The 22168-nt window shown below is 38.8% G+C and overlaps 1 protein-coding gene across 1 annotated transcript in view; it reads right to left on the minus strand.

Annotated features, from left to right (window-relative positions):
- Nucleotides 1-6849: 6849 nt before the first annotated feature.
- TMEFF2 (transmembrane protein with EGF like and two follistatin like domains 2) overlaps nucleotides 6850-22168 on the minus strand; it is a gene marked incomplete at its 5' end in the record, with an annotated part of 250373 nt that continues 235054 nt past the window's right edge. Inside the window, 3 exons of the mRNA XM_008061457.2 lie at nucleotides 6850-7232; nucleotides 12222-12380; nucleotides 15041-15164. Coding sequence (XP_008059648.2) covers nucleotides 7136-7232; nucleotides 12222-12380; nucleotides 15041-15164 — 380 coding nt within the window. The remainder of the gene's footprint in view (nucleotides 7233-12221; nucleotides 12381-15040; nucleotides 15165-22168) is intronic.

Below are 22168 nucleotides of genomic sequence, written 5' to 3' on the forward strand. Positions count from 1 at the left end.
GGGGGGGGGGGGGGGGGGGGGGGGCTAATTATGGGATGGGGTAGGGAGAAAGATAAAGATGCAAAGGGGTATTTTTTGTAGAGATGGGGGTCTCACTATGTTGCCCAGGCTGGTCTTGAGCTCCTAGCTTCAAGTGATACTCCTGTCTTGGTCTCCTAAAGTGTTAGGAGTACAGGTGTAAGCCACTGTGCCTGGTCAACCCAGCTAAACTTTTAAAAGTTCTCACTGATTCTTAAGAGAAGGATGGGAAACTTACACAAGGGACACACTGTATAGAAGTGTAGCTTGATAAATTATGCCTAAATGATATTAAACTCCATAGCTTATTCTTCAGTGAGGATTCAGTTTATTAATGCATCTTGTTTCAACATCTGTTCACAGAAATGATCTGAAACAATATCCATAAATACCATGTTGCTTTTCTCTTGGCAGTGGGATTATTTTATACTTTTGGCTTATCTATATTTTCCCACTTTATGGTTAATAAAGTATTATTTATTCCATACAATTATTAATAATGTGATATACTGTAGTGGTCATTTGGGACATTATTCTGTGCTTTGTTTTCATAACTGACCTCATTAAAAGACCTGTGTTTTTAAGGTCTAAGATTATGGAAAAGAATTCAGCTGTACCGTAGCAGAGAAGGGTTGTAATGGAGGATGGATACTTCAAGAGGTGAAAAAAAGAGCTGGTGATTATTTTGAGAATGGAAGGAAATCCTGCAAGGGAGATACTCACAGAGAGAAAGGGCAGAATGCTCTCTCAGCACACACCCTGAGTAAGAACCTGAGATGCTGCCTCGGGTGATTGCCTTGGGTGGTAGCTGTGGCCCATCACATGTGAAGAGAGTTCTTCTAGAATATCAGAAAGCCTAGAAGGCCTATCCATGGCAACAGAACCACCAGAAACAGAAGGCCAGGCCTTGCTCCTGTCCCTCTCTCCCTTACCCTCCAAAATTTGGACTTCCCATTAGCTCTGAGCGAGCTTTTTGTCCTGGATTAAATCTGCCTTGGAGAAATAGAGGAAAGCATGATTTTCTTTGCTTCTTTCCTGATATAAGAGAAATAGTGAAAATTAATGAAAAAGTTAAAAGTAAACAAAACCCCCAAGTTAAAAGAACCCATTTAGTATTACCGGAGATGGATATCAACCAAGTCCCAAAGTGGGCAACCTGTAAAGTAGATTTCTGTCCATGGTCAGGCTGGAAGGAGGCCTGAATGAGACTGGCAGGTGGCACATAACTTCCTGCTGCTGATTTCAAAAGGCTACACCATCTGTATATTTATGCATGGGTTATAAAAGCAATCCCGCTACTTTATATATTCCTTCTTCCTTCCTTTATCCATCCTTTATGTGAGCTTCCCGTGGATGCTTATATGAAGATGTCAATGAATTCAATGAAAAAGTTTTGGTTTTGATATCCAGATGATTAATTACATAACTGAAACGTCTATTGTAACCGAGGAAGGATAATGAGTGGTGCAGATACTGTACAACTTTGACAAAAAGAAGCAGCATCTGAAGATAATAATGTTAGTAGAGTGTCTAAGAGGACTGGGAGACCATCTCTGTTGCAAATCATGTGCACTGACTTCCCCTAAAGGATTCATGCAAATAAAGAATTTGGTCCTGCAAAGTCACTGCAGTATTGACTTATCCTGCGTCTGGACACACACAAAAAGGTCAAATAGTATGTGCTGTATCAGGATAGACCTGTTTTAAAATAGAAGAAAGACCTCTTTTTTTGTTTAGACATAACACCACTGAGCCCATTGGGAAAGAAGAATTAGGGGAGTTGCACTGCTTCTTAACTTGACATTGCCTTACTTTCCCAGCACACAAACCAGTTCTCTTGTCTTCAAAGTTAAGAGACACTTTTTTGGGTGAAGATGATTGCTTGACTACTTCTAACTCTGACAATATGATTGTCAGAATGCATTATTATTATCATTTTCTTTTTAGCGATGTGATCGTTCTCTATTGCCCAGGCTGGGGTAAAGTGGCACTGTCATAGCTCACTACAGCCTCAACCTCCTGGACTCAAGCAATCCTCCCACCTCAGCCTCCCGAATATCTGGAATTATAGGTGCATGGCACCACACCCAGCTGATTTTTGAACTTTTTTCTAGAGTCAGGGTCTTGTTATGTTGCCCAGGCTGCTATCAAACTCCTGGCCTCAAGCAATCCTCCTGCCTCAGCCTCCCAAAGTGCTGGGATTACAGGCATGAGCCACCATGCCTGACCCCATTCTGCATTACTTAACTGACGAAATATGGTTTCTTCTTCTTAATATCTTTATTTTTACAAGAAATATGTATCATATCCCTAAACAATATTGAAAGTTTACTCTGTGCATGTCGTTGTTCTGAGCACAAGTGCGGGTTTCATGTTCATTTCTCATACCAGTCACACCAGGCATGGGAAAACATTTTTCTTCCACCTTAATATGAGGCATAATGAAGTCAGGCAACTTGACCAAGGTTAGGTGACCAGGAGAGGGGAGCTTCAACCAGTGCTTTTCTCTGCCTTGCTTCAGAGGCTGAGTTTTAATATTATACTCACTTTAGAGGCACCCGATTCTCACTCCCTCCCTAGTCACTGTGTCCTATTTGTAAATCTTAAAGTGGAACTTAAAGATGTTCCAGTTTTCTTGATTGTTTGCTGAATCCCCTTTTCTCATCTACCTCCTCTGCTAAAACTTGAGCCTGTGAATGAGGACCTGTTAGCCACTTCACTGCTGCATCACAGCACCCTAGAATAGTGACTGACACAGTGCGAGCACCCCGTGAGTGCTTCTTGCATGAATGGAAACCATCGGCAAGACACTCCTTTCCTGGTTTTTTATCGCTCTGAGGCTAAGGAAAGATAGACTCATGTGGATCCTTAAGGAACAACATGAAAAGTACTATAAAAGCTGTATGTGGTGGCTCATGCCTTTAATTCCAGCACTTTAGGCGGCTGACGCAGGAGGATTGCTTGGGGCTAAGAGTTCAAGGCCAATTCCAGCATTTTAGGTGGCTGAGGCAGGAGGATTGCTTGAGGCTAAGAGTTCAAGACCAGCCTGGGCAACATAGTGAGACCTTGTCTCTACAAAAAACTAAAAGAAATTAGGCAGGCTTGATGGTGCACACCTGTAGCACCCACTACCCAGGAGACTGAGGTGGGAGTATCACCTGAGCCCAAGAGGTCAAGGCTGCGGTGAGCTGTAATTGTGCTAGCAGATTGGACAATAGAATGAGAACCTGACTCAAAAAAAAAAAAAAAACCACAAAAAAAAAAAAAAACAAAGAAAGAAAGAAAAGGAAAGAACCATAACAGAACCCTAGGAGCATGGCCAAGAGGACAAGGAGGTCATAGAGGTTTCACTGATCAGCTCTTATTCACTGTGGGTTTTGTGAAGAGAAGGGCGTGAAGAAAGTAGAGGAGTGTAAAAAATGCTAGAAGCAAGAAGGCATAGTATGTGTGGAGAATGAAGAAATCCCCCAGTGAAGAGGACACCTACCTGGCCTGCAGGTCCCTCCTCCTGTAAGGTCCTCACACACTCTGGACTGACTGGGATCAGAGCTTCTGTTACATTCTTTGTAATTTCTTTTCTTTTTTTTTTTTTTTGAGTTGGAGTCTCACTCTGTCGCCCAGACTGGAGTGCAGTGGCCGCTCCTGGCCACCGCAGCCTCGACCTGCTGGGCTCCGGCGATCCCTCCGCCTCAGCCTTCCCAGTAGCCGGAATTACAGGCACGCGCTACCACGCCCAGCTGATTTTTTGATTTATTGTAGAGATGAGGTCTCGCTGCCCAGGCGGATCTTGAACCCGCGGGCTCAGGCAATCCACTCACCTCAGCCTCCCAAAGGCGTGGGATTACAGGCTGAGCCACGGAGCCCGGCCTTTGTAATTTCTTATTTACTTCTCAGTCTCCCCCACAGGACCGTGAGATCTTTGATGCAAAGAACCCAGATGATCTGACAGCAGGCTCCTTCCAGGCAAGGACTCTGCCTTATTGAATTTTGTCTTCTTGTATTCTAGCATGATGTTGTAACTGGAGGCCTTGGTGAATGTATAATGAATGAATGAGTGAATGAGTGAATGACATGGCTTGTTAGCAGTTTATTTAAAAAGAGTTTTGAGTTTAAACTGAGGATAAGTCATAAAAAATAGTTCATATGATCTTGAGTTAGGAGCAATAAAAGTTGGTGCCTTTCTTCTGAATGCATAGAATTTTGAAATTACCAGGTAGAAGTCACCTTATGGATGGGGAAACTGAGATTTGACATGTGAAATGTCTTGCTCATGGTTCCACAGCAAATCTACAGTCAAAGTAGGACTTCAGTGAAGAAGTCATTGCTCTTAGTTAAATTTGCACTCGGTAAGTTCTTCTGTATACTGTGCTGGTCAAGCCACAACTGTGATAGTTGTGCAATTCTGAGCTCTACACTGAAAGAAATATAATGACAAAGTAGGGTTTGTTCAAGGAAGGATGATGCAGATGCCAGGGCATGTGGAGATCATGTCACATGAGGAGTACATGAAGACATGAAGGATGTCTCATTTGGAGAAGAAAGTATATGCAACAAGGCTGTGGAGTGGAAAGACATGATTCCTGTCTTTATATTTTAAATACACAAGTCATTACTCCTTTGCTCCAGAGAGAAAAAAATAGAAGCCATGAGAAGAAACAACATAGAAGTAAATTTCAACTCAATACAAGAAAGAATTGTCTGAAAAATTAGGATTGTTCAAAAATGAAATTCCAGCTTATAAGAAATATATAGTAGAGGCCGGGAGGCTGGATAATGATGTGTCAGGACTAGATTATTAGTTCTCTCTTTTTTTTTTTTTTTTTTTTGAGTCGGAGTCTCACTCTGTTGCCCAGACTGGAATGCAGTGGCAGGATCATGGCTACTGCAGCCTCGACCCGTTGGGCTCAGGCGATTCTTCCACCCCAGCCTTCCAAGTAGCTGGAACCATAGGCATGCACCACCATGCCCAGCTAATTTTTAAAAATTTATTGTAGAGACGTGGTCTAGACAAGTTGCCCAGGCTGATCTTGAACTCCTGGGCTCAGACGATCCTCTCCTCTGTCTCCAAGGTGCTGGGGTTACAGGCATGAGCTACCATGAGTTCTTTTAGGGCAGCGGACATACTTGGTCATCCTCTAGGACCTCCAATAGTGCTAGTAGTATAGACACATAGTATATGCTCCAATAGACACACAGTATATGCTCACTTAAGACCGTTATACATCTTCAAAAAGAGTTTCCTCCAAGGGGTAAGCACAGAGGAGGACAGGAGTGTATTGTACCATTAACTCCAAGAACTCAGGATTATGATCCTTTGATAAAAATGTACATTTATTAGTACATCCATACTCATTTCATACTCTTATAAGCACAACTCAGTGGAACTGTAGTTACTCTTAATGCTACACATCTCTGTTGATGTTGTGGTTTTTCTTTTCCTTTTCCTATAGAAAAAGAAAGAATTTCTTTGTCACAACTATTAGCTTACAAAGGAGACCAGGGCTAGTTACATCTCTCTACCTGTTTATCAAGCTATACTTCTATGCAGAAGTTTAAAAGGAATTTGTCTTGTACAAATAGCACATGACTGATATATGGGAACACTCAAGTCATGGTTATGCCAATAAATTAACACTTTTCAAAGTGATGTCTAACCTAGAAAACCAGGTTTTTCAGTCCTAAATCCTATTTAGGTTGTCACCTTTATTTATGTTTTAACAAGTATCTTAAATATCACTTCAGAAAATAAATTTTCACTGAATATTTTATATTCAGAACGTGTTGACTTGGTATTTGTGTCTGTTGGACACATTATGTCATTTTTTTTTCTTAGTCCACGGAGAGGTCATTTGAAGGAGACAAAGAGAGCTTTATTTCCATTTACTATGTTAGCCATGGAAAATTTTGCAGAACTAAACGATGATAAGGCAATTATTTGATTTATTTTCATCTTATTCTTTGAGTTTTCACAGTTTATTTTTTTTTTTCAAACCAAGTGGTGCTACCTATTTGTATGCACAAATCAAGCATAAATTCACATCAATTTTCCACCAAGGTCTTTTAGATGCCATGGTATTAATTTTCTTTCCTATTTCGTCATATAAATATGCTCAAAACACGTTTCTGTTTTCATGAAATACCACCATCATCTTCATTCCATTTCAAATAACGATGCTGCATTCATCATCCAGTTATTCATGGGGTATTTGGTTGTGATTCTAACTGCTCTTTAAAGAATCATATACCATAAATATGGTAAGGTGCTTTTGACAATTCATGATTTTGGTGTTTCACAATTAATGGTGTTATTAAACTTTTCCCCTGGTGTTTATTCCACTCACCTAAATAGAATATATTTTGCTGCTCTGTGTCTACCTAATATGAAACTTTTTCAGGACACTTTGGGTGATGCACTTCACTGGGAGAGTCTAGGCTGCTTCCCAAATCAAAACCAATATCTTCTTTCCCTCTCCTTTATGAGTTATAAAACACTTTCCCTCCCTTTTTCTTTTATTTAATTTATATGCCAGAAATTTTTCTACTCTGGGGATGAAAATGGAAGGCTAGGGAAGAAAGCTGATGAAATAGAGATGGTTCAAAGATCTGAAATATTTTATCCTCACTCGATATAAAGTAAATTATTTTTTTCTCTTTTCCAATAACCATCATTTCCCTTGATCTTGGAATAACTCAAAACCTAACCACTGAGTCCTGTACAAACTAATGTGGTGTCTCAAGGTGTGGAGAAAGATGAAATATTGGTACCTACAGATTGTACTAGTTTGATTATGTTTACAGGTATGAGATACCGCAAATTTAAGAATGCCAATATTTTCTCATCACTGAGTATTTATTATATATAACAAATACATGGGAAAGAAAAACTATATTGTGTGATATAAATAGTTTATTTACATTACAGAAAAAACATCAAGACAATGTATACTATTTCAAATATATCCATACATAATCAAATATAGCTGTAGTACATGTTTTCATTGGTGTAGATTACCACAAATGCAAGGCAACATGTGTAGATCTCGTCTTACTTTTCATCTATAATACTGTATCATGTAGTCCAAGTGCTCAGCAGTCCGGCCACTGAAACATGCTCCCTTTAGATTAACCTCGTGGACGCTCTGGTTGTGTTGTCTGAACTGTAGTGCCCTGTATTTTGCTTCTGTCTGTGAATTCTGTTGCTTCTGGGGCATTTCCTAGAAGGTGGGAAAGTTTACAGATCTTAGTCCAATGTGATTCCCTATAGTTTGGTGCTACAGTCACAGAGGAAAGCTGTGGGTTAAGCAAATTATTAAAATATTTTAGATGGAATAATTTATTAGTAGAAGCTGAGATTATTTGGAAAAGTTATCATTTTGCTTCTCTTTGCAGTTGTCATTAAGCTTCTGTTGAGAACTGAAAAACAGAGGCAGAAGTGGAAGAGGAAGACATTCACTTTGCCCTTAACTGCTTACTCGTTAAGGCACAAAGAGTGACTCAGCACAATGTGATCAAACAAGTTGTGATCGCATCTTATCTCACTTTAAAGGTCTTCCACAATTTTATATATTAAATGTCTTAAGAATGAATGTTATATTGACATTTCAATACTATGAGTTTAAATCTTATCAAACCAGAGAATGAACCAACTGTTAATATCTGGTATGTAATGGAAAGGGAGATTGTTTTGGTTCAGACTAATAACATTTTTGTATATTAATACTATAAACTAGAGGCATGAATTGGTATCAATTATTTGGCCTCTATAAAAATCTAATATTCAGTCAAATTATCTGAAAACCTCTGATCCAGTTTTTTTTTCTTGTAATCAAAGAATGAGTTGACTATATGAATAAGAACAAGATAAAGTTAATATAAAATCCTACTATAATAAGCTGTGAGGTGTCAGAGAATATGTAAACATATAAATACACACACACACACACACACACACACACACACACACACACACACACACACACACACATATTTACAGAGGGTGCCAAAAAGTGAAAATTCACATTTTAAGAAAGAAAAAAAATTGTATTAAAATTGTCTTAATATATACTGGTAACAAAAGATAAATACAACTCAAGTTTAACTTCTATATCCACACATTGCTGCCATAATTCAATTTAACTTCGAAAAATAATACATAGATAACATCTCTTAAAATGTGTGTACATTTTTTTGGCACTCCCGGTATATAGTATGCATTTGAGCTGTGTGTGTGTGTGTGCATGTGTGTGTGTGTGTGTGTGTGTGTGTGTGGTTTTTGGGTAAGGATAGTTCTGTCTAAATAAACATGGAGAGGGAAATCACATTCTCAGCAAGTGAGGAATGAACATAAAAAAGACTGAGAACCTAACTTCTCAACAGAGCAACTCTTCATTTTGAAACATGTCTCTAGATGTACATATTTTTTGTGACATATGATGTGCTTAGCAGAAGGGCAGTATTTGATTGAAATAGTAAAGAAAAAAGGGAAAGGTATTTTTTAAAAAAAAGACCTGTAATCCCGTGCCTTTGGGAGGCTGAGGTGAGTGGATTGCCTGAGCCCGCGGGTTCGAGACCCGCCTGGGCAGCGAGACCTCATCTTTACAATAAATCAAAAAATCAGCCGGGCGTGGTAGCGCATGCTTGTAATTCCGGCTACTTGGAAGGCTGAGGCGGAAGGATCGCCGGATCCCAGTGAGTCGAGGCTGCGGTGGCCGGGAGCGGCCACTGCACTCCAGTCTGGGCGACTGAGTGAAACTCCAACTCAAAAAAAAAAAAAAAAAGAAAGGGGAGAGGAGAAAGGAAAGAGATGCAGAAGAAAAGAGAGAAAGACCAAAAAAAAAAAAGAAAAAAAAAGAAAGGAAACATGAGGACTTCTGCTCAGTGTAATTTTGTAAATCTTTTAGCAATTGGATGTTTTAAAATAGGTCTTGACAGGGAAGTGTGGCCAGGTCACCAGGGAGCTCAGGTTTCTGGAGGTGGAAGTGGGAGTGGGAGGGAGAGATGGAGATGGCCTGCCTGGAAAGTCTGGTTTCAGAGTAGAATGTTTAAGCAAGTGAAAGAAGCCACACTGGAAACTAGTGTAGTTTACTGACGAGTATGAGTCCTGGAAAGGCTCTGGAAGGTTGGCTGGTCCTAGGGCAGATTTATAAAATGCATTTCACTTAGTTTATGTGCTATTTCTCCTCCTCAAAAGTGAATGAGGCCGAGTGCAGTGGCTCATGCCTGTAATCCCAGCACTTTGGGATTCCGAGGTGGGAGGACTGTTTGAACCTTGGAGTTTGAGACCAGCCTGGGCAACACAGTGAGACCTCATCTCTACCAAATTAAAAAAAAAAATTAGCTGGGCATGGTGGCACACACCTGTAGTCCCAGCTACTCGAATGGCTGAGGCAGGAGAATCACGTAAGCCCAGGAGGTTGAGATTGCAAATAAGCCATGATCGTACTACTGTACTCCAGTCAGGGTTACATTGTAAAACACCAAATCAAAATAACTAACTAACTTAATTAACGGAGAATAGGCTTTGTTTTGCTTTAACATAGAAAATGAAAAAGGTCGTATGAAAAGTGGAGCTTACTCTAATTTGGAGCTCATTTTAGGTAATTTAGAGCAGGAGTCCTCAGCCTCTGGGCTACAGATTGGTATTGTCCATGGCTTCTTAGGAACCTGACTGCACAGCAGGTGGTGAACAGCCGGCAGGTAAGCGAAGTTTCACCTGTATTTATAGCTGCTTCCTATCGCTTTCATTACCACCTGAGCTCCACCTCCTGTTAGATCAGCGATGGCATTAGATTCTCATAGGAGCGTGAACTCTACTGTAAACTGTACATGTGAGGGATTCTAGGCTGTGAGCTCCTTATGAGGATCTAATGCCTGATGATCTGAGGTGGAGCCGAGGCAGTGATTCCAGCACTGGGGAGTGGCTACAAATACAGATTAACATTAGCAGTGAGGCTTGACTGCACAGAGACAATAATATATCAGTTGCTTACAAACTCATATCAAAACTGTATCAGTGAGTAGTAAGTGAGTTGATGTACTTCAATACAGCTGCATCTGGTGTCAGGCTTTAAGCCATAAACTGACACTTATTTTAGACGGTACATGGCCCACCCATTATTTTATTTACCACTTCGTCCACGCCTCTTTTTTATGGTGAGTAGTATGATTATTTCATTATATTATTGCAATGCAATAATAGTAAGTGCACAACAAGTGCACTTGAATCATCCTGAAACCACTCCTCCTTCATGATCTGTGGAAAAATTATCTTCTACAAAATCAGTCCCTGATGCCAAAATGGTTGGGGACTGCTGATCTAGAGCATCAGAATATACAAAATTCCTCCCAGAAAAGGCCAATGTGAGTGGTGGTTAAGTGCCCAGGCCCCACACCTGGCAGCCTGGATGCCAATGCTGCCCATGTTGCATGGCCATGTGATGTCAGTAATCTGCCAGTTTCTCATGCCTCAGGGTCTCTATCCTCAAAGTGAGATCATTGTTCCTTCTTTGTAAGGTTATTTAATGTGTATATGTATGTGTGTATGTTTATACATATATGATACACACACATAACAAATACACAATTCCCGATGAGGAAAGATCCCTATATAATTCAGTTGTTTTTATTATGTATAAGAAAGCTATGACTAACAACAGAATTTAAAACATCTGCTAAAATTTTGCATTTGTGTCAGCAATTGAAGTAGGGATTATATACATTAAATATAAATTTTGTTTCCCATGTTTTGACATTGCCTAGATATTAGAATGCACAAGACTCATAGAGTAACATGGCAGAGTTTCCTATGTTTTACATTATTTTCTGTCATTTCTTTTCATACTCAGTATTTTTGGTTTCTTGAGTTATCTTTATGTTCCCCAGAATCTATTTTAGTATAATCCACTGACTCACTTGGCATCTGAACGTGAGAATTGAGTTGATGAACTCAGCTTGGCTTGAAGGAGCCCAAAGCTCTGCTCAATGATCTTCCTTTAAGCCTTTAGGCCAGGTGAGGATTTATGAACCACATTTTGTCTTTTGCAAGAGCAAATGCCACACTTGTCCTCAAAGATGATAGTGCAATACAGATACTGTGCTGTGTTATGGCCTTTATTCTTTAAAGATATGATACTTTCTTTTATTTTCATGTCTTTTGAAAATGATTTTCAGGGAAACATTCTGATTTACTGTAGATCTGTACAAATGAAGAAAGGCTAAATACCTTGTGAATTTGGCGAAAACCTTGAAAAACTTCTTTGGAACTTTTTAAAGAGAATGAAATCAGGTCAGAAAGAAGTATCTTCAATGACTTTTCTGGTTACACAGGATATGCATTTGGCTCAGAGTCTAATTTTTGCTTACCATGGGTTTGCACACTAATGAAATTAAGCTGATATCTGGTCTCCCTTTTTTACTTCAAGTCCAATGTCAGACATCACTAATTAATCATGGTTTTCTTTCCTGCTGAAACTGGATGAAACCTCCATGTCTCTCCCAACCTGGGTCTCCAGGAAAAAATGACCTTTGGATTGGTCTAGGAGTTTGATATAAAAACTTGTGATATTTGCTACATGTTTCTATATGTCAAAGGTTTTCATTTACTCTAATATAACCCTTCTCATTACAACCAATTTTTTTATTTTGTGATTAAAAGCTATTTTGTCATCTTAAGATAAAAATATATCTGTTGTTCATACCAGGTTATGTTGAAACTGATTATATCTGCGAGCTATACTTGTAAATAGAAGTGCAACAAATCATACCTATAATTCAATACTTATCTAAGTCTTGTATAAAATCCAGCCTCACTTGGCATACTGACCTGGGAAGGCCAGGATATGCCGGTCATTTACACAGTCTGTTAATCTCAGTGAAGACTGACCTTTTATAGTTAAAACAAAAAAGCATATTTAGACAAAGGTTGGCATTATATGATAGAAAAAAAGAAGAACTCTGCTTAGAAAAGAAATAATCCTCATCATAATGCAAAACTAAGGCAAATAATTAGTGCCCCTACAACATGAAAAGCCACACTTTTCCATTTGACTATTCAAATGCTCTTATGATACGGAAATAGGATGCATCAAGAGTGGATGGCTGCAGAGTTCAGGGAGGGTCTCATAATCAGAGAGATCTGACATCACAAAGGAGAAACAACATAGTCCTTTGGGAGTAGGGGGCCGGCACCCAGTGCAGTTACTGACCTTGTGATGCAGAGGACCACCACACAAATGACAGCAATCTGAACTGTTCCAATCACAGCCGCAATCAAGACATACTGAAATCGTACAGGACCAGGGACCACGTAGAGAACACTGTAGTCCTTCTTTTCACAGTGTTGTCCAGTGTAGCCAGCATCACACCTGGAAAAAATGAGATCGTTGGGTGACCTTAGCTGTTGGGTTCATCTTCATAGTTGGCCAACAGGCATTTATCTTCACCACAAAACTAGGGCTGTCTCCCTTTCTAAATAAATAACTACTTTATAGATATAATTCTCAATTTCTTACTTGCAGCAAGACTTCTTTGTGTTTTTAGGTTGTAAGGTATGTCGTTTCTCTTTGTATTAATAATAACGGATTTTGAAGAGTTGTAGATAAATTGTTTTGATGATAATATGGAGAACACATGTCCAGCGGTAAATGTTCTTTCTCTATTTTTCAGGTGAGCTTTACATTTCATTTAATTTGTTCTTTACACAAGATAACAAAAAGATCATCAGAAGAAAGATTTATTTCTGATGACATGGGTACACAAAAAAAGTCTATTTGTTTTGGATAAAACATTTTCTTGCTATTGTTAGAATAGATGTTGAGGAATATTAGGATCAGAGGTACATTTCTTTAATTTGTTGGTCATAAGAACATCTGATGTCAAAGCTAAACTTTGTTCGAAAAAATCAATTATGATGTAAGTAGTACTGGTCTTCAAAACAAGTCCACGCATTGTTCATCCTGGAAGGAGTGTGGCTTCTTCCTTACTCATCCCTCATGGGAAAGCTCAGGTAGACCATCTGTACACTAAAATTAGCATTTGACAAAGAAATGAGGAAACAGCTCATACAAAAAAAAAAGAAAAGAAAAGAAATACTACTAAAGGGGATGACTTGTCTTTGTGGAACTATTCTGCTCCTTCACTTTGAATGTCTCCTGACTGCATCTGGAGATCTTTCTTCAGGGAAGCTTTATCAAGGGACTGGGTTGGGGAGTGAGGAGGGGCAGGAGTGACAGAGTTACGTTATGTTATACTGCCTGAGTTCACTGGACTACAGGTGCTAGTGGATTCGGTGGAGGAAAACAAGAAAGCTTTAGGTGAGAGAGAGAGAGAAAGGGGAGAGGAGAGAGGGACAGAGGGAGAGAGGCACAGAGGAAGAGAGGGAGAGGGGGAGAAGGGAAGAGAGGGAGAGAGTAAGAGGGAAAGGGGGAGAAAGAGGGAGAAAGGAAGGGAGAGAGAATGAGTGAGCCAGAGAGGAAAAGAGAGAGAAAGAGGCAGAGAGAGGGAGAGAGAGAGAGAAGATGGAGAGAGAGGGAGGGAAGGAGTGAGAGAGAAGGAGCAGGAGAGAGAGGGGAGAGAGAGGGGGAGACAAGGAAAGAGGGAGATAGGGACAGAGGACAGGAGGGAGACATGGGGAGCGGGGAGAGGGAGAGAGGAAGAGATGGTGATAGGGAAAGAGAGAGGGAGGGGGAAGAAGAGATGGTGATAGGGAAAGAGAGAGGGAGGGGGAAGAGGGTGGAGAGAGGAGAGAGAGAAAGAGGGGAGGAGAGGGAAGGAGGGAAGGAGAGAATCAAAGCACAGACTATGCCACTTATTAATTTAAATTTTTTTTTAATTTTGAGATTATGATCTCTGAAATAATTATGGTTCAGACATGAATATGCAGCAAGTATTTATATTTTAAGCCAAGTCCAGATATGCAATATATTTGTGTCTCTACTGAGTTTGAAACTGGCCAGTGCGGGGACCAACCTCACTACAAGGGCCTATGGGGAGCAGGTCCACAGAAAATACCAGGTGTCCGACAGGACAAGTATTGACGATATTTATCAGCAGGCCTGGAGGACTTTGGAAGAGATGATCTTACAGAAGCAACTACGTTAATGGACATAAGGCTTCATCCACTTATCTGAAAAATGTTCACTGAGCACCTGATATCTGCCAAGCTTTGTGCTATTTCAGGCAAAGGAGTGGTAAGACGAGGAGCCTGTGCCTTTGTAATATACGAAGGACAATTGCTGACTCTTCTAGGAAACCATATGCTGATGTGTTGCATAGAGCTTAAGTGTGAAAGGCACACACACTTTATGGCTTATGGTCTATATCATGCCGTGTTACATAGTATTTGGGTGTGAACGGCACACACATCTTGTGATTTATGGTATATATAGTGATGTGTTACCTAGTACTTGAGTTGTGTAAGACACACTTTATGGTTTATTGCATATATAGTGGTGTATACATAGTACTTGGGTGTGCAAGGCACACAAACTTTATGGCTTATGGCATATATCATGACTTGTTACACAGTACTTGCATGTGTAAGGCACACATATTTTATGGTATATATCGTGATATGTTTCTCACTACTTGAGCGTGCAAGGCACACACACGTAGTTTATGTTATACATGGTGATGTGTGACATAATACTTGGGTGTGTAAGACCCACACTTCATGGTTTATTGTAAGTATGTGTTGCACAGTACTTGGGTGTGTAAAGCACACACACTTTATGGTTTATTGTTTATATCCTGTCATGCTATGCAGTACTTGGGTGTGTTAGGCACACACCCTTTATGGTTTATGGTATATATTGTGATGTGTGTTACACAGTACTTGGGTATGTAAGGCACATGCACACATGCTTGTGTGGGATTGTGTGTGGACAGACATGGGAGAGGCAGAGGAAAGCTTTGTTGCTAATCACCCATTCAAGCAGAATGCCAACCAATTCTCCACAAACATCTAGAATCTTATTTCTATGTTTTCACTTTACGCACTATAAAAGTTTAAGAGTAAAACCGTTACCTGCAAGATGGCTCCTGCATATTGACAGAATGTTCGCACTTCCCATGCATGCAGAAGCCGTTGTAGTGTTCTGGACAAGGGATGTGGTGTTCTCTGGCACTTTCTTCTAATTTGTTAGCATTCTCTGTGGACACAGATAAAAGCCAGCATCCCCTGTAAATACATTCTTAGCCCAGTAAAATCAACCATACATTAAGAAGCAAAGTCACAGGAGGCAAAGGTATTTAAAAGGGCAAGAACTAAAAGTTCTTGCTTCAGAAGGAAGAAGGAGAAAGAAGAGAAAGATGGACACTTTTACAATTGTGTGTGGAGATGAAACTGCAAAATTATCCAGTGCTTTTTAAGCTTTTATGCAATTTCCTACATCTTGAACAGCCAATGATGTTTCTAAGAGTTGTCAGACAGCTTTAATTTTCCTTGCACAGGGACTGTACATTGATCATAACATAATCCAAGAAGAAATAGCCTATTTTTAAAATTTCAAAGCCCAGCATAATGTCCCTAAGAGTAAATTGCTGTAATACCTTGATACTCTCTCAATGTGAGAGCTTAAAAGTGAAAATATGGCCACGCTCAATTGTTAGACAGACATTTTCCAAACCTAATGCAAATTTCAACAAATGTCTTCTTTCAGGTTTTTTAAATCTACTAGGAACAAAAGATTTACTAGCACCCATACTTTTTTAATGCTAAAATAAAGCTATTGAAAGAGCAAATGTTATTTCAGAATCACTTATGTAGACATTCACAAGTACACACCGAATGCTGTAAGTGTATTTAAATGCAAAATATTTGACCTATGTTAACAATGCTATATGAAATGAAAACTCAGTTTAAAAAAAAAAACTCATGTTCTAAAATGAACCCTTTCTTCTGTCATTAACAACACATTTTATTTGTTTTGTCATGTTTCTATAAAGACATTTAAATACTTTTCTGACCTTTGTTAGTCCAAATACATTTGCTTCATATTTGTAATGCCATCTTTTAGTGGTCTTTTGATTCTTTATATGTTCATTTTATAATAACACTTTTGCCTTTTTTGAGTTTCTCCTAAATCTGAAAATCTGATATTTTGGAAAATTTCTCCCCTAATGCATGAAAAATACAGCTTTCTTGACTTCAATCTAAAGATACTCTTCAATCTAAAGATATTTTCCAACACCACAGTACTTAGTCAGCAGTAATGGAAGATTATAAATTAATTCCTATTTTTAAGACATAGATTATTTCCTATTATATCTACATAGAGTATAGTTTTTATTGTAGTGTACCCTCATAATTTTCACTGACAGTCATGCGTGGTAAGCATATTTATCAGGGAAAAACACACCTCTGAATCAGACAAATGTATTATTTATATTTAAGTAGAACTGTAAAAGATCTATACATTCTAAGATCCTGATGCCATCTGCAAAACATGGAAGTTTGAAATAAATTGTTAAATATGTTTAGTACATTTACATACATTGTTATGATGGGATATATTTCAAGTTACATACGGCATGCTAGAGAGCTTGTAGATGATATTCAAGTCAGCAATTTGTCCTATATCTGTGTCTCTTTAGCTATGGTGGTTGACAATCCTTTGCAATATAATATTTCTACAATGATAACTGCCATTAAACTGAATGAACTACTTCAATGAAGAAGACTAACAAGCGTACAGAATTTTCTGTTTTGTTTTTTCCTCTATTCTTTCAAGTGATTTTGGAATTTTGTGTGGTGATGTTTTTGGTAGCAAATTGCATCTGCTGTAAACAAATACACCAAAACCAAAATAGGTAGTGTTGGGTGAAATTTCCAACGTGGGTTATTAGATTTCTGTGTTTCCAACATATGCCCCAAATGGGAGCAGGATAATTCATGAATTTGTGGACAAGACCAAGCTCGTCCCATGTCAGGCCAGGGGACTGTGGGCTAGAGTGGTCAAAGCATGCGCCTGCTGTTTAAAGGTAACTTCAGCAGTGGGTGTGTCGATCGATCCCACTGTTGATGCAATGAGCCAGCACTGATTTTCACTCTTATCTCTGAATCTTCCTCCCATAACAAACTATTCGACACTTCAATTTAGGGTTCATTAGTAACCCCTCAGTGCTTCTGTACACCTGCATGTGGGGGACTTTTCTGTGACTTCCCTGCATTTCAGTTACACACTGTCTTTTTAGTTCTAGTGTTTTTCAAACATATCTTATTAGGTCTATTTTTTTTTCTGTCGATTGCAAGAGAAGATTAAGAATTTTCTTCACTCAAAATTCACTTTTAGGCTACTTTATTTTTAACACTGCACCTCACCCCACAGTGACAGCTTGTTTCTGGATTTGTGCCACATTTACAATTATGGACTGAAGTCTAAGGGCAACATACAAGCTGGCTTGAGTGAGGCCATTGCCTTAGTGTGGCGGGAGATGGATGTTTTCACGAAGCTCATTATCCAGCTAGGGTGATCACAAAGGAGGGGAATAGTTTCCATCATAAAATTGGCTAATTAGTTTACACTATTCCTTATGAGCTTGGAGTGCTGTTATGCTGCTCATAGGATACTGTCAAATAAGAATGTAGAGAGATTGCAAATAAATGAGTAGAGAAATGATCTCTAGGCAAGAAAATGAGGAATCATTAATACATGTCAACAAATTTATAGCCAATCCAACCAAGTAAACAGTTGATTGAATATATTACCACTTCTACTAATGCAATAGACATACTGTAGAAATGAGATTTTAGTATATTGAGAAGAGTAGAAACACAGAAATCTAATAACCCAAACAAATATGTGTATGGACTTTGGTGTTTATGTATAACAGGTATCCTGTAATAATAAACATTTAAAAATTTAAAGTGATATAACAATGATACTTTGGAAGTCTGCATGGTTCCTCCAGTGGCTTAAGATTTAGACATTGATTTCTCTGTCCTCCATTTACAAAGTTGTGTTTTTTCTTTTAAGAGATAGTGGCAATGGTAGAAACTCCTCATGTCTCTGTGTAAAATCCTCTACCAGATTCCTGTTTAAATGTTTACAAATGGTTTGTTCTGAAAGTGTTACTGACCCCTTTAAGAAGCAATTTCTGGTATAATCTGAGTTATTTGCAGCAGAGGTAATAGGGCTGCTCATGCCCATTGCTAATACTCCAGTCAAGAGCTATTGAAGTGGGCTGCTCTGTAGCACAGCTAACATATTGTTTCTGTCCTGGTGCTTTCAGGGAAAGAGGGGACGTCAAAGAGACAAAGAAAACAGCAAATAACAAGGCTTTACCTTACTGCCAATCAAGTGAGGTCAGTGGGTAAAGAGGGGGCACAGCCAGACTTAGCAGATCCGACTCAAATCATTATAGCCCTGTGTGTGTGTGTGTGTGTGTGTGTGTGTGTGTGTGTGTGTAACATTACCCCTGCCTTCCTTTCCCCAAAAAGCTGGAAAAATGATGTTGTTCAGAGAATTCATTTATCAAGGTAACAAATCATGGATCAAAGCAGAAATATGACAGTGTAAAATTTGACTATTGACTAAAACTATCCATATTTCAAGAAAGAATATTTCCCTCTGGACAAAGGTTAGAGTTTGGCCAAAGACATTCCAGAAGTCAAGCTGAATCATCTATCCATCTATGGTGTTGTGTCCTGAAAAACCAACTTGAGCGGCCAACCCAGAGTCTCAGGTGCAAGATGGACCCACAGGATCATTAGCGTTTGATGTGATTAAATATTGACTCAGGCAGCCCACTTATCTCTCCTCATGCTCTGTTCTCTAATCAGCTTTAAAATAATTGGACTTCTACCGCCCACACATCAGAATGGCTTTGACAATGCCACGCCTCTTATCTATCGACAGTTATATATTCCATCTGAGTGGGTTGACTGGTTCTGAATTGCTGTGCATTGGGGGGCGGGAGACAGGAGGGTCATAGATCAGCTTTCTTCAACTCCTTCAGTTTTGAGTTCTGTAAGATCAAACCTTTGTACCTATAGGCCAGAGTACCAGGGCCTATCCACAGTGCATGACAGTCTGGGAGGCCTTTTGGGGGTTGGTCAGATGACATTCCTCTAGCATACTCCCACTTTGTTTTATTGGCTTGTTTGTTTGTTTGTACCTTTTAGAGGTGAGGTCTTCCTATGTTGCCGAGGTTAGTCTCAAACTTCTGGGTGCAAGCAATATTCCTGCCTTGGCCTCCCAAAGTGCTGAGATTCCAGGTGTGAGCCACCACATCAGTACTCCCACTTTGCTTTAATCAGACCCTTCTTTAGAATAGACACACATCTCTTAGGCTACCAGTTCCCCTGAAGTGGTCTCATTCTGTGTAAGCCTTTCAGAGGTAGTTGGAAAGGTCCTGATTTAGAGGTATTGTAAGAATTAAGTGGATGTGTTAGGAGGCAGATTTCACACACACATACACACACATACCGGGGGTGCCAAAAAAGTATGCACATTTTTACAGATATTATCTATGTATTACTTTTAGTTCACCATAATCAGAAGTGTCTGAATGCTAATGCTAACCACTTTGAGCAACTCTTGTAACTGCAGAAGTCAAATATGACTTGTATCCATCTGCAATTTTAATATAGAGTTTTCCTTTCTTATAATATGTACACATTTTTTGTCTCACTCTCTCTTTCTCCAAATATATCTATATTTAAAGGTATATATATAAAGGGTTTTTTTTTGGTTCTGTTGTTTGGTTTTATTTTTTATTTATTTATTTTTTTGAGTTGGAGTCTCACTCTGTCGCCCACACTGGAGTGCAGTGGCCGCTCCTGGCCACCGCAGCCTCGACCTGCTGGGCTCCGGCGATCCTTCCACCTCAGCCTTCCAAGTAGCCAAAACTACAGGCATGCGCTACCACGCCTGGCTGATTTTTTGGTTTATTGTAGAGATGAGGTCTCACCAAGTTGCCCAGGCGGGTCTTGAACCCTTGGGCTCAGGCAATCCACTCACCTCAGCCTCCCAAGGCGCGGGATTACAGGCTGAGCCACTGAGTCTGGCTGGTTTTATTTTTATTTATTTATTTATTTTGTAGAGATGGGGTCTCACTATGTTGACCAGGCTGATCTCGAACTCCTAACCTCATGCAATCTTGTTGCCTTGTCCTCCTAAGATGTTGAAATTACAGGTGTGAGCCACCATGCCCAGCAGGGAGGTATATTTCGACTGCACATTTTTAAACAACTAGAGCTGTTTTATAGTGAAGTGGTGAGTTTAATGAGGGTATTAAAGGGAGTTGTAGTGCCAGGTACCATTTCTTAGAGTGCTGTAGACTGTTAACTATGTTGATTAGATTACTTCAGACCCCTAGGTTCTTTGAACTCTCAAAGTCACATTTATTTCTATTGCTAATATTTAATTATAATAATTTCCTAATATCAATTATAAAATATTATTTTTATATGCCAAGCAAAAGAATTAAAAACTAGGGGTATTATGTAGAGATATTAAAAATAAATGACTTTTGTTTTAATTATTGGGACATTTTATTTTTTGAAAGGGTATAAAAGATTTTAAACCTTGACTCTGTCTATAATTCAGACATTCTAGCTCAGAATGACCTTTATTATATATTGACTTCCTTTTGGGGGACATGTTTGTGGATTTAAATTCAATTTTAACGTCATGCTTTAATATTGCACATTATCTTGACAAGCACATGTGTGTGAGTAGAAAAGTTTGGCTTATTATCTTTTCAACTATCTATTTCCTGTGGGCACACGCAATGTGCCACACTTTTATAGAAAAACCCAAATTTCAATTTGGAAGGTATTTACATAATCCTGCTTCTTCTTCTTCTTTTTTTTTTTTTTGTATTTAATGACAGTTCAGGGAAACTCCAATATTGAAATATATTCCTGTACACCTTTTGTGATTACTTGATATTGCCCTTTCATCTGCTTGCTGCCATATCTCCAAAGCAAAATAAAACTAGTTTTATTTAACCAACTAGAAAAAGAAAAACGATCTTACTCTTCATTATATTTACATTGTGCCCGGGACAGAAATAAATTATGAGTCTAGAAGTAAAGTCATGACTGTCCTCGTTGCTGATTAGAGCTGGTTTCAAAGCAGATATACAATTCTTATGATTTCCTCTCCTTATCTTATCAGGGATAAACATACGAGGTGGCAATAAAACCTCCTATCTAGCTTGAGTTGCAATCGAAGTTTTTTAAAGGCCAGAAAAGCGATTCTATTGAACAGACTCTGAATGGAATGCAATCTGAGTTCTTGCAACTTTACAAATTCCACAATAGACTCACCTGCTGTCATAGTTTCTTCAAGAAATAGATGAGTAAATGAGAAAAGTCTCCTTTTTTATGCTTCTAGGACAGAGACTCAAATGAGAATGCTAGCTAAAAAGTGATGGCTTAGCACAAGGGACACAAAGGCATTTAAGTTCACAATCAATTCTCAAGTCTTGTAAAGAGCAGAGACCCAGTCATAAAATTCCTAGTTATTTAATTTTGGTTGAAGACTTACACAAAACAACTCTTCAAAACAGAGACCTCACGGCCTTCAAATGCTACGGATTCAACATTTCCTCTCCAATTTTTCTTTCAAAAAAATAATGGAAACTACTTGGATCTGAGACTTAGCTGGTTAGGCAGTGGTATGGGGTAGGAACAAGATAGATAAATGGAAGAAAATTCTTCCTTATTCTACCATTGATCAGGTACTTATATAAAATGTGAAATGTGATAGCCATATCATCACTTGCACATACTATCAATATTTTTGTTGAACATAAAATTAAAATAAAATGGGAAGAAAATTAATTTTCATGTTACTGCATTCTCAGACAAGGCCTTGATGACATTATTCCAGGATTTAAATTGAAAAAGTACCAGCATCTGTAATATACATAGCAATTTGGGGGCTGGAATGATTGAAATGCAATAATACTGGATGATTATTTGCATGGGCTTTTATTATCTAAGTTTCTACTGGAAATATATTGACAAAGATAAGCACTGAAAAATCTGTGAACTCTTGGGAGAGAAACTTGTATGTAACATTTTAACTTATGGAATCTAAATGCAATGACTATAATTTAAAGATCTGGCCTAACAAGTCTCATGTAGATTTAGTTAGAAATTCTGGCCCTCCAAGAAAAAAAAAATTTGCTTTTTTTTTTTTTT

This window comes from Carlito syrichta, unplaced genomic scaffold (genome assembly GCF_000164805.1).
Source record: "Carlito syrichta isolate Samal-C Ts95f unplaced genomic scaffold, Tarsius_syrichta-2.0.1 Scaffold305263, whole genome shotgun sequence".
Classification (NCBI taxonomy): domain Eukaryota; kingdom Metazoa; phylum Chordata; class Mammalia; order Primates; family Tarsiidae; genus Carlito; species Carlito syrichta.